Genomic DNA, 13,180 nt, shown 5'->3' with positions numbered 1-13,180 from the left:
TCTCTATCTCTGTCGAATAAAATAAATAAAATTCTTTAAAAAAAAAAAAAAGTCTCAGTTCAGTCTGATTTATTAATTCTTGTTCTGCTTGAATCTGGTTTTTTTTACTAGTTCAGAAATTCTTACCTGATTCTGTTTTATGATCTTAAGATTACTGGAAACTTGAACTCAGAGTTCTTTAAGTACTCTACTCTGAGAGTCTCACTGAAGACGTTTGCATTAGCATCAGTAAAACAGTAACATGCCAAGACTTGAGATGACCATGGTTATAGATCTGATTAGAGTTCATTTCAATGCAGTTGATAAGGAAATTCAATTTTTTCTATGATATACGACACTTCAAGATAAGAACATACTAAGATACCAGATTTTTAGGAGTGTCACTTATTTGACAATGCTTCTGCTACAATATACTATACCAGATTTTCACAAAATCTTTTAAATGTTAGATTATGGTCCAAAAAACTTTAGAATTTGATTTTTGGAAGTATATAAAAAAATATTTAAAAGGTTTGAACATTTGATTAAATAGGATCACAAAGCATTTAATTATTTAGCCAAAATGACAATAAAAGATTTCAAAGGCAAATAGAAATGGTTTTGCTCATCATTGTGAGCAAAATTTAGCTCTTTTAATATTAAGACTCATTTCTCTTAAGTCATCAAACACAGAATCCTTGTTTTCTCGTCAGTTGACTTTAAAGGTAAAGAAAACCTTTGTTTACAATTTCTTATTAAGAGCAGACCAATAGTTCAAGAAAATTTTGTCCTTTTAACAAAGAGGAAACAAATTTACTTACTTAAATTCATCCTAATCTTAGCCAGTACTGACTACACATACCTCCTCCCTTTTGTATCTACAGTGTATACTCTTTACAGTCCTTAAAATTAAGGTTTATTGATTTCCACATAAACACAAGAAAGGTCTTAAATAGCTTAGTCATCTTAATACTTATGTTTCTCTCATATCTGATTGTTTGAAAATATTGCTTGCATGCCTCTGCTTAACTGGTTTTCTGCTTCTCCCTGTTTGATTTCTCCTTGGCGTCAAGTTACTTGAGACCTCAAGTCAGAGAAGACCACATTGACTGGTTCCAAACTGCAGTTTTAGTGCACAGTTATTATTAATCATACTTTTTCTTACCCAAAACACCTATCTTACTTTTTACTTTTCCTTGCATAGAGTTGCTTCCCTTATTTCTAGTCGTAATTACATTAATTAGAATCCTTAACTCTTAGAAACTTTAATTTCTAGTGAAAACTACGTAGTACTAGCAGTTGTGAACTGTTTTTCTAGAAATGTATGCTTCATAGCAAAGCACAAAACGTTTTGATAAAAATTTATCGTAGTTTCTTTGTAATAAGTAAGACAAAAGTAGATAATTTCCAAATTAAGCATTGGACATAAATTTATCTAGCTTATTTAATGAATTTATCTTAATTCGTTATTTAACTTAGCAAAACATTAAAGTTTCAGTTTACCAAAGATTTTGAAAGGGATTTAAAAGTTTACATACAAACCTTTTTTTTATGTTTACTTATGTTCGGACTACCCACAAAACTTCATGAGGCAATAAAGTCAACCACTGTCCTAATTTTACGTTTTGCAAAAGAGATAACATGAACATATTTAACTCTTGGTAAACACATGCTTAGTAGACGTGTCTTTAACCAACAACTTTACATTAACTTTAATACTAAATAATCACATGAACTTGAAAAATATTTCGGTTAGTTTCTAGCTTTCTGAGTTTAGAACACCCAATCCTTACAAGCACTTGTCTTCAAACCAGGTAAAATAGAGCTCTTTTACAAATTATAGTATCACCGTCCAGAGGTAGTAAAAATATCTCACATTTACAACATATATAGACAAATGTAAGAGTTTTGTTTGCACATTTACTCATACTTGTCTTGACATTAAAGACCTGATTTCTAAATACTTCCTCTCATCTCCGCCCCCCCCCCCCATGAAAAACTTCTCCCTGACATTGCTATTTCAAAGAATGGCTCTTTTATCCTAGAGATGATGGGGGTAGAAAATTACATCCCAAAGGTATGGAGAGATTATCCAAGTTTTCTCTAAAGTGGAGATAGAACATATCTGCTTATTATCAAAGGTGCTAGAGTGTGGGCACAGGAGCCCTTTTGGAAGTTTGCATTTTTAATTTTCAGTCACAGGCAATTGTGGGCTGTGTTTACATTTTAAAGACATGATAAGAATTTCAAGAGAGTGAAAGAATGCAGAACAAATTTTTTTTTCTGTTAGAGTTTCATATTGCTATTTAAGATTTGGCATTTTTTCTCAAGTGCAGGACAATTTTGTTCCAATATCCTGATCTTTTATAATATCTGCAGACATTGTGAGAGGCATAGGTGGGCTTTGATTTGTTTCTAGAGTTGCATTTCTAGTTTTATAGAGATTTGTAAGACAAAGACAGTTCTTACTAATTCCTACAGAATTGGATTATGGCCTGAATAGCAGGGGCTTGGCCTGTTTTTTTAACTAAACTTGCTTTACATCAGATTTTTAACTAAAATTGGAATCAAAAGCTTTATGCCTTTGTAAAATCTTTCTGAAGCACTTTAACAAAAGCCTTTTCTCTGGGTATACATTTCAACCTTGGCTTTTCTGTTAGCCCCTGAGTATTGGTCTTTTGCAAACCGTTTGTAGGAGGGTCTAGGAGAAATTTTGGTCATTGTTCCTCTCCAAAGAGGGGCTGTGAATAGTCATTAATCTTTTTAGTTCTTCCCTAAATTTGGTAGGATCTTCTGAAAGTAGAGGTAAAAGGGCTTTATAATTTAAAAGATTTTCTGCTGTGTAGGGAACACGGTTTCTTTTGTGGCAGATGGTCTAGGATCTACTTGCAAAGGACTTTGCATAGGAATGGCTGAAGCTGGCAGAGCCTGATTCCAGAGCCCTGGAAGATAGGAGCAAAGAGAGCCTTATGGCCGGTCTTCGATGCTTTCGTTAACATTCCTTTTCTGGCTTTCAGCATTTATATGAACAACCTGTATACTTTTAACCTAATGATTAGGCCAGATTTCTCTGTGAGTCTTGTAGGGAAATGGAAGTTAAAACAGTCAGATGAGTCTGGGTTTTAAGAACGGGCATTTATGTTGGATATGGACATTGATTTTTGTCTGAAGTCTGATTTCATCTTGTCAGGGAAGGCCCTAAAGCTAGCCATTTTACTAATACAATTGAGAGTTCTATAAAATAGGTATCTTTAAAATATAGCCAGTTTAAAGGATCCCTTGTCTAGGCATTGACAAATAAGATCTATCGGTAGTAACTCAAATCAGTAAGCTTTTAATGGCTTAACCAAAGCCACAGAGGCATCCAAAGAAGGGTGTAGATAATGTAGCCCCTGTGATCCAAAAGTTTACTCCCAAAATTAATCTAAGGGAAGCAAAGGACTTCATTGCAAAGGTAGTAAGGACATTGCAATGAAAGCTGTGTCTCTGATCTCCCACAAAAATGTGAGACTCCTGTCACAAACCCACTAATCTGTGACACCAGGCGGAGAGACTTAGGAATGGGACTTTCCAGCACTAACAAGCAACAAAGGTCCCTATGGCTTGGGACCTCTCATAAGAAGCACTGCTGAGAGCTGGCATGGCTAGACAAATAGACTCAGAACCTGTCTATTCAACTGACCATCAAGGTGCACCCTGGTAAGTGCACCCTCTGGACAGTGGAGACCAAAAAGAATATTCTCAGTGGTCACAAAGCCAAGCTCTTAGGACACAGACTAAGACAAAAGGGGAAAAAAATCCAGTTTTTCTTGTAGCTAAGCCTTGGGTCTCTTGGAGCTACGCTAAGACCTAGGAGGCTTAAGCTGTGGATTGTGTGTGTTTTACAGTGTACCTTGTTGCACAGAAGTGTCAGTCTAAGCTGTCCATGACCAAATTATCTTAGCATGGGAGTCTTTGAGCTAGGTGGTAAGCACTCTTCTAGCTTTTAAGTGCCAAACCTGTGCCCACCAGTTTTGTGGCTTTGGCTGCCCTTAGCAACAGCCTTTACCTCTTGTAGAGCAAATGACATAAAGACACAGATGAAATGGATCAGTAACCAAGGAGTACTCTACCAAATTTACCAAGAGTCACTAAGCCCAAGGAACTAGTTCCACAAATATTTTCTCCCAATCATCTTCATTTAGAAAAAGGGTTCTCACCACTCTTGCTCTTGACTCAGACTCCACGGAGATTCCAGAATATCAAGATGATAAGAAATCTTACCTTCTGCTGTATGTCAGGTTTCCCAAGTATCTCTCTGCTGGAGCATTGCCAGAGGAGAATGGTATCCAGTGAGTTTAAAGTATCCTGCCAGTTATGCCAACTGTCAGGAAGAAAGAATGTCCTCTGCCCTTCAAGGTTCTTCTAGCTGGACCAAGAATCAAATTGACATGAAACATTAACAGGAGAAAATCAAATTTGGTTTCATATATACATGGGGAATCCACAGACATGAAATCCCAAAGACAGGCAACATGAGGCTTACATGACATTCTGAGCTAAGGAGAAGGGTTACCGATCCTGGGGATAGAGAGGGGAGGAAGATCCATTAGCACCAGTCAAAATCAAACAAGTCAGAGACTCTGGAAGGAATCCTCTGTTTAAGCCAAGCAAACCTGTTTTTTGATCTTTGGTAACTGAGTTTCAGCTTCTCCAAAAGTGTTGCTCTGGGCACAGCAGGTGGTCACCAGAGCGTAGACACCACTTTGCTCAGCTAAAAAATAATCAAGAGCTATTCTATTATCAAGGACAACTTTGTCTACAGAATCTAAGGATCTTTGTTGGGCTGTTATTTTTTTAGCAGCAGATTTTGCAATAATTTAAGAATTAAGGAGCAGTTCTTGATCATAGCCTCATTTATATTTATATATATTTATATTTATATTTATATTTATATTCCCTAAACAGGAACATAGGGATCTGCCAAAGGGAGTGAATCCTGAATTAGAAAAGCATCCTGGTATAAATCCTTTAAACTTAGTGGAGTCGAAACAATGAAATGTCTTATTTTGCTTGTGAAAAGTTAGAGGCCTTTATTTACACAAATCAAGACAAACAAACATGCACCTCAACACACCAGCAGTAACCAAAATATGTCACTGCAGACTGTCCAAGAGAAGGCCGTGCACACCACCAGCAGTTCCCAAACTGGACTCAAGTAGACTTCATTCAGGGACTGTGGACTAGAAATGAGGAAAGGACTAAACCAGTAAAACCCAGTAACTGGGGGAAGGATTCCCATGTGGAATTGTATACTGAACCAAGGGCTAAGGACTGGCGCTCCATTACAGCCTCCTGTGTTAGTCTAGACTGATTCGTTAACCCTCGACTAGAAAACCAATTAGATGGGTAGCTTGAACCCAAAAAGCAGAGCTGAAACTGACTTACCAAAGGCCCTCAAATGGCAAGACAGACAGTGAACTCTCAGTGTTTGCGGGGTGCCACACCTGTTTCTCATTGTCCCCAGATGCCAATAGATGTTTGCTTCAGATCCCACCACTGCCACCAAATCTGTTAAAAAAACTGAGTATACTTGAAGATCTAATTGGCTTTATTAAGTCATTCATGAATTGAGCAGCATCTCATTTAGGCAGCAGAGGGGAGCTCCCAGGAGTTGTACAAAATGTAAGGTTTGGGGCCACTTGGCTGGCTCAGTTGAGAGAGTGTGTGACTCTTGATCTTGGGGTCATATGAGTTTGAGCCCCACATTGGGTATAGAGATTACTTAAGTAAAACTTAAAAAAAGAAAAGGAAGGTGAAAAGGAGAGTGGGACAAGTAGGTGATTAGCAAAAGGATTGTTTCAGGCAAAGTCACTTTCCCTTAGCTGAAGAACAGGGAGTCTCATGCAGATTACTTCTTCTTGTGGGGGATGGAGAGGACTCACGTGGCAGACTCCTCGCTGATCCACAAAATTCCTGACTGACTGGTTAAGACCACACGAAGGTTTAAACTACAATCAGGTATTAAGCCCCAGTCTGGGGACTTGGCTTAAGTGATGCCATTTGGGGCCTGTGGTATTCTTTTTAATATTATGTTTGTCAGAGAAAGTAATTGCTGTCATTTGATATTGAGACCTGTTAGCTCCTGTCTCCCAGGGTAACCGTGGAACACAAAAGAAAAAAAAGAGGAGCTAGAACACGTTTCCTTTATCACTTGCAATGCTGGAAGAATAGAAGTTTAACAGGCAGGGGCGCCTGGGTGGTGCAGTCGTTAATTGTCTGCGTTTGGCTCAGGGCGTGATCCCAGCGTTCTGGGATCTAGTCCCACACCAGGCTCCTCTGCTAGGAGCCTGCTTCTTCCTCTCCCACTCCCCCTGCTTGTGTTCCCTCTCTCGCTGGCTGTCTCTCTCTGTCAAATAAATAAATAAAATCTTTAAAAAAAAAAAAGTTTAACAGGCAGTAAATTTAGAGTATAAGTTTTACGGGTAACTCTGCAACCTACTAATAGGAAAAAGCATACGGATAGCAAAGAAATACATAAAAACAAACACAAAGTGATGCAAAGATAAATTGGTTGTTCCACAATGGAAAAGAATGAAAATTTTACTTTTGTTCCTGTGTTCTTCCTTAAGGATTTGAATGGACTTACAGAGAAGGATCACTAAAACAGAGGCAAAAACCATAGCAAGCATTGGGGAAAAATTACCTTTTACTCTGAATCCAGCTGACCACAAATATCAGAGACCCAAAAATTAGATTGTCACATACTGAGCTCCTCAAATACCCTGTGACCTGACCCAGTTACAGGGCCCGAAGGAGTGAGAAGAGTGCCCTACTTTCGTAGTACTTTTCTTTCTTTTTATAAAAAGTAATGTGTTTTACTATTGGAGTATAGCTCTTTCTAGGCTTTTTCTTCTATATATAAATATTGCAGATTATTAAAAATAATAGCTAGATTGTATTGTACGGACTGCAGCTTTTTCAAATTTAACCAAATGTTTTGAGTATCTTTGCATATCAGTACATGTGTATCTTTTTACTAGAAAGTATTCCATTGTATGAAAATGCTGTAATTTATTTTTCCAAACCTCTATTAGCAAACATTCTGCTCCCAGTTTCTCATTATTAGAAACGATATTGTACCCAACAGCCATGTGTGTGACATACACACACATCTTTGTACCCTTATGCTAGTAGTTCTGTATAATTGTTTAGGAACATCTAAAATTGCGGATCCAAAGGTTAGGCACATTTAAAATGGTTTACATTACTGAATTGTTGTCCAAAATAAAACTGCTGATTTATACCATCAGTGGTTTTCTGGACAGCCTCTAAGAGTGAAGGTGGAGCCCCCAGCCCTCAGCTGATAAATCCCTCCCTTCCCCTCTTCAACTTGATACTTTTAAAATATTTTATCTTTTTAAAATACTGAGCTTCTGTTGAAGATTCATTTGAAAAAGAGTTCTAAGGCTAAAGGAAGTTCTGAAAACCACTCTTCTAGCAAAGTCTCTGGAACCAGAGAGAGATCTTCAGTTCACTGGTGATGCTCAGGGGAAATTACAAAATAGCCCAGTTTGCAGTGTTCATTCCCACTTTCAAAATAGATCTCAGAGCAACCCAGGTTAGGAGGAGCTTCAGAGGCTACTCACTTTCCTCTAGAGTGTTTACCTAGATCGGTATCTTAGTTCAAGTCCCTTTACCCCCAGTTTGAAGATGGTGGTGGTCTCCAGAAAGCTTTCTTTCAGTATTGGCTGAATATAAGGCAGACTTAAATATTGAATAGGCTTAGGGGCAGTGACAAAAGAAATTAACAAGTCATTGTTTACAAAAAAACACTTTTTCCGAGTTACCTTCCTTTCCTTTTTTCACTGAGGATTTGCAACCAGCCATTCTGAAGGCATTTTCTTTCTTCTGCCTTATCCTTCAAATATATGTTATTGCTGCTGTTACTGTTAAGCCTTTTAGGTAATTGAAATCCCATACTCTTTCTTGGTGGTCAGGTAACATCATGAGTGGATCCATTGCATGTAGACTACCTGAGATGTTGCCAATAAAACAGTATTTCACTTATTCATATATGAATTTAACCAAGAGCAGAGGGGGAAAAAATGAAAAAAGGTACTTTTTTTTTTAAAAAGCCCCAGCATTCAAGATCTTGGATTTCCCTTAGAGAAGAAACCCTTATGAAATTATAAATTATAATCAGTTTAGTTATTTGGTTTAACAGCATCTATCAGCCAAGACTTTTACTTTCAGTGATCAGACATCCAACTTGAACTAGCTTAGGCATAAAAAGAAAATGTATTAGTTTACCTATTGAATTGTGGAAGGGCAGAGGTACAGCTTGACCTCAGGGATAATTGGAATCACAGTCTACTCTGTATCTTGTCTCTGAATATCTGCCTCATTCTCTTACGCCATCTTTCTCCCTCTTTTGGAAACATGGCTACTAGTAGCTTCCAGACTCCTACCATTCAGGTTTCACCAACCAAGAAAAATTACCCCTTTCCTTATTTCCGATTCAGAACATCCCTGGGAAGGGAATGGCCCATTTTTAAGTCAGACACCACCCTCTGACCCAGATCACTGTTGCTAAAGAGATGAGAGTTGTAAGATGATGGCTGTTGCATGTGATCTATATAGTTAATGTGGCAGATTCTGTTCTAAACAGACAAGTAATAAGACAAGCTAACACTACAGACTACTTACGAGGTATCAGGTACATGCTCACCTGAGCATCCTGTGTAGGGATGTGTCCCTTGACAGGCCATAGAAGATAAACAACAAAGGTGAAAGCAACTTGGGTAGCAAAATAACACCAGTGAGACACAGTAACCGCTCCCAACAGAAAGAAACTTCAGTACGGTAGCCATTATGTTGTTTATTCTAAAAAGGAATGAAATGCTTCCTTCCTCACAATAAGTAAGTGTTCGTTTGGTAGTCTGAGACTCAATTTATCAGCTGTTTGGGTTAGAAGAGAATATAATCACCTACACAGCACTATGTGGCTCAAGAAATGACAAATCAGATTGAATCCTTCAGGTGGCGAGGGATAAATAAGAGTAACAGAATGGTTTTTAAACAATAACTCTGGACTCGGGTACCTATAATGTCGAGTCCTTGTTCTACCACTTGCCAGCAGTATATAACTTGGGCTTGTTGCCTTGTCTTTACAATGGGATAATATCACCAATTTTACATGGCTTTAGTTGTGGTTAGATAACGTAATGTATATAATTGCTCGGCACACTGCAGTGGAACATGGTAAATAGTATCAGGATCAAATGGATGAATGTATAATTGACCAGAATGCATTATTGACAAGAAACTTAAGTGTTACTCTTTTTCCTCAAATATCCAGCCTCTCTGTGTGTCTTAGACCTAATCCCTTTTCTTGAAATTAATGGGAAAAAAAATTAAGGAAATGACCTTGTCATTAACCAAATTTCAGTTAGTCATTAGGATCCAGTGGGATAATGTGTAGAGTTATGTGTTTAAATTACAGTAGCTTTACTATGAAAGGCTGTTTCTTTAGTCATAAAAGTTTGCCATTCGTCTCTGGGTCTCTATTTTAAAAGTCGAGGCTATTGAAACAAACTGGAAACTAGGGAGTCCCTAAAAGCCTCACCCAGATTCAGCTTCTTAAAGAACAAAAAGGCTTTCTGTCTGGAATCTAACAAAGAGTAGGTGGCATATTAATTACTTTAAAAGCCTTTTCTTCCACCTGTGATTTTTTTTTAAGAGGATTTTCATTAAAATTTAATGTATAAATTTTTTATGATCATGAAATTGTTTTTAAATGTACTGACAAGGCAATTAAAGTTTTCTTCTCATGGATGATATGGATGTCTATTTTATTAGCTTAACTACATCATTTTTTAATACAGGTAAGAAGATTTTCCCATTTATAAGATCTAAAATTAGATTTCATAATTATTTAAAGTAGTCATTGTCAATGCTAATGTTAATGACTTTAAGCACTGTTTATAGAGTCTAACTGACATAATTTGTAAACTGTCGTCCTTGTTCTGGTTTAAAATATAGGAGGCTTTTAAGAATTGGTGCCTATGTGCCCTAAAGGATATACTTTATCCTTAGCGTAATTTTCTGGTAATAAAACACCTAAGGTAGAAAATTGGTTGGATTTCCTTTGTTTTTTGCTCATTTTTTTTTAATTTTTTGTTATGTTGTTAGTCACCATACAGTACATCATTAGTTTTTGATGTAGTGTTCCATGTTTGCTCTTCATTTAATTTGAAGATGACATTATTGTGTTTGTCTCTGCAAAATAGTATCAAATGCGTGACCCATAAAATGGTATCTTCTTTTCACAGCCTCGGTGTTTACTTGCCTTGCAATAGCATTGGGATTTTACAGAATCTGGAAATAGTAGAGAAACTGCTCTATTCTGCTGCTGCTGCAGACTTAGAACACTACGCCAGGAGAGATTTACTCCGAACATGAAAGTTGCAGCAGATACTCAATACAACAAGATTATTCGAAGTATGTATGGACTAAAAAATATTTTAAAATAGGAAGATGTGCTTTGAGTTTGTGTTTTGTGTGTGTCTTTATTATGTTGAAAAGCTGTTGTTCAAAACCTGATCGATTGGAGATAAAGAGGCTTTTTGTCTCTATCCTTTTAATAGTTCATAGAAACTGATTCAGAGTTTTCTTGTGTTTGCTTGAACAAATGTATATCTTACAGGATCTCTTTGATGTCTGCTGCAAATTTAAAAACTATTCCCTACATACTTGTTATTGTATTCAGCCCCCCGGGTAACTATTTTTCATAGAAAATAAAATGTTGTTTTACTTTGTTTGGATTTTAAAAGGCAACTTACCCTATATGGAGATTGGGTTTCTTGGTAGTGAATTAAAACAATGAACTTTAAAATAATGTGTGCCCTAGTGCAACATTTGGGACTTGCAAAAGGGTGTCTGAAATGGGGACCTTCCTGTGGGACAGAGCTCTTAACCTCTGGAGTCTGACGCTAACTCTGGGAAGTTAGTCTCAGAATTGAATCATTGAACACCCAGACGGTGTCCAGAAAATCCAAGAATTGATTGTGTTGGAAAACACCATGCATAACAGGACAGTAATACATATATGTGATTTATGATTAAATACATATAATTTCAGGATTGTATTACAAGTTTGATTCAGTGGCTATAATAAGACCCAAAATAATAATGGTTTAGATAACAAAGAGGTTTAAGTTTTCTCTTACCTACAGTCCAGGTATAAGCATTCCCAGGCTAGTATGTTGGCTCCACGGTTTCTGGGCGCAGGATCCTTTTTATCTTATTGTTCTACCATCCCTGGTGTCGCCCATTCACAAGGTCCAGGTGACTCACCCCCATATCCACATTCCAGAAGCAGAAAGGGGCAAGATGTGGGCAAGCCCCTTCCCTTTAAGGTCATGACCCTGAGGTTATAGACACACCATTTTTGCTCACACTCTATTGGCTACAACTTGGTGTCTTAGCTGCAAAGGAGATTGGGAAGTTATATCCTGAGCAGCCACAAGGCCAGGTGGCTGTGAAAAGGAAAACAGGTACTGGGGGACAACCAAGGAAACTCCAAGAGTGCATGCTTCTATGACAACCCTCTTCCAGTTATTTCCTACGTCTCTGGTACAGAGAGAGACTGGAGAAGTGGCCTTGAGAAAACCGGAGCAAGTACAACAAACTATGTACAGAGTTGGGATTCACTTTAGGGTCTTCCTAGAAGGAAGAAGGAAGGCTGTGTGTAGTCCCAAAGGTGAGAAACTGAATTTGGGAATTCCTGTAGTGGTTAAAAATGCAGACTCTGAACTTTCCCCGCTGAGGTTAGAATCCTGGCTTCATAGTGCTGTGAGATTCTGCGCAAATTACTTAATTTCCATCTGTAAACTATACCTATCTGCTGCTGTGGTGAGAATTAAGAGATAATACGTGGAAAGGACTTGGCACAGGTCTCACACAGAGTATGTACCAAATAAATGTTTTATTATAGATCGAAGGCCTCTTGCAAACCACAGAGAAACTAACAAATGATTATAAAGGTTATCAAAAGGATGGGTAAGGCATTTTTTTAAAACTTTGCTTACAGACCCCTGACCAGCCTGAACTGGTCTCGCTCTGCGCACTCAAACAGACTCATGTCAGGGCAAACTGGTCCTGGCAATACTGTGTCAGAATGGCCTTTAAGCATCCACGGAAAGTACGTGCCAGAGCCCAGAGGTTGGGCAGTCTGATGTGTAGTGAGAAGGCTGCTGACAGGCCCAAAGCCAACAATCAGATCTTCATGGGGAGGCAGATCTAGACAACTGCCCCAAGACAGTCACAAATTGGCTACATCGAGGAGGAAGTGAGTGGAGTTAGAAAGGAGGGCCTGAAGTCAGAACTGAAATGAAATGCTGTGTCGTTTTTGGTCAGTAACGTCTGGGGGCGGGAGGAGGAAGGGAAGAGAGAATAATAAAGCCATGTGTTTTTTATCCTGTCCAGTCGGCCTAATTTTTATACTGCTTTCTTATAAAGCTTGCAAGACAGAACAATGGTTGAATTCTAAAATTATTTAAATCAGCATTCTTAGCAAACATGTATTATGGGGTTCTTTTTCTTTTACAAGAGCAGATTTTTATTTTATGTAAAACTTTCCTGAGATACTTGGTTGTTACTGTAATGATGCCCTTTTCTAAAATTTACTCGTCCTATTTTGTATTTTCTCCCAAGTCCAGATGCTTTTTAAAAGTCATCTGAAAAGTTAAAAAATGATACTCTCTAGAAAGTAAAAGATATTTGAATGTCTACATTTCTTCTATTAGAGTGTACCGCCTTAAAGTTTGTACGAATATTTGCAAAATTAATTACTCATAAATATAGTCTCACCTACATAAATATATAAAAAGTATTTTGGGAGGGGGTCCAGCTAAGTGTGTGTAATTTTAGCAGTCCCTTTGACATTATGTAACATATTTCTGCCTTCAGAATTGGAATAGTATATAAGACTGAGAATTTATATAGATTTACATTTATATCAATTTAAAAATAAAAGCAAGTTTATTTAAGGTTATTTCACTGATTAGTACCTTCTCACAAAAACTCCCCCAGAAGACACCTTTTTCTTAATTTGCCTCTTTTCTTTGCTTGATTCACAAGAAGAGTCATCTTCCTACAAAGGAAAAGAGGGCCAAATGAGATAAGTACACCAGACACAATCTCATCTTTCTACATTATC

The 13,180-nt window shown here is 37.5% G+C and overlaps 2 protein-coding genes across 7 annotated transcripts in view; one reads left to right on the top strand and one right to left on the bottom strand.

The window, feature by feature from the left end:
* ANKRD42 (ankyrin repeat domain 42) overlaps nucleotides 1-13,180 on the bottom strand; it is a 78,755-nt gene that overhangs the window by 3,765 nt on the left and 61,810 nt on the right. The window contains exon 13 of the mRNA XM_087868529.1: nucleotides 4,243-13,114. Within this exon, the coding sequence (XP_087724655.1) occupies nucleotides 13,025-13,114 (90 nt within the window). The 3' untranslated portion in view covers nucleotides 4,243-13,024. The remainder of the gene's footprint in view (nucleotides 1-4,242; nucleotides 13,115-13,180) is intronic.
* CCDC90B (coiled-coil domain containing 90B) overlaps nucleotides 1-13,180 on the top strand; it is a 41,933-nt gene that overhangs the window by 27,787 nt on the left and 966 nt on the right. For 5 of the 6 annotated variants that reach the window (XM_045815649.2, XM_045815648.2, XM_045815646.2 and 2 more), the window contains one exon: nucleotides 10,293-10,797. In XM_045815649.2, coding sequence (XP_045671605.1) covers nucleotides 10,293-10,348 — 56 coding nt within the window. In that variant the 3' untranslated portion in view covers nucleotides 10,349-10,797. Of the gene's footprint in view, nucleotides 1-10,292; nucleotides 10,798-13,180 lie in introns of those variants that run through there. The other variant, XR_006782986.2, reaches the window with a different exon arrangement.

The sequence above is a fragment of the Ursus americanus genome, chromosome 16, assembly GCF_024610735.1.
Source record: "Ursus americanus isolate L20-20 chromosome 16, mUrsAme1.1.p, whole genome shotgun sequence".
Classification (NCBI taxonomy): domain Eukaryota; kingdom Metazoa; phylum Chordata; class Mammalia; order Carnivora; family Ursidae; genus Ursus; species Ursus americanus.
The sequence above is the reverse complement of the archived record's forward strand: the minus strand, read 5'-3'. Positions and strand labels throughout refer to the sequence as shown.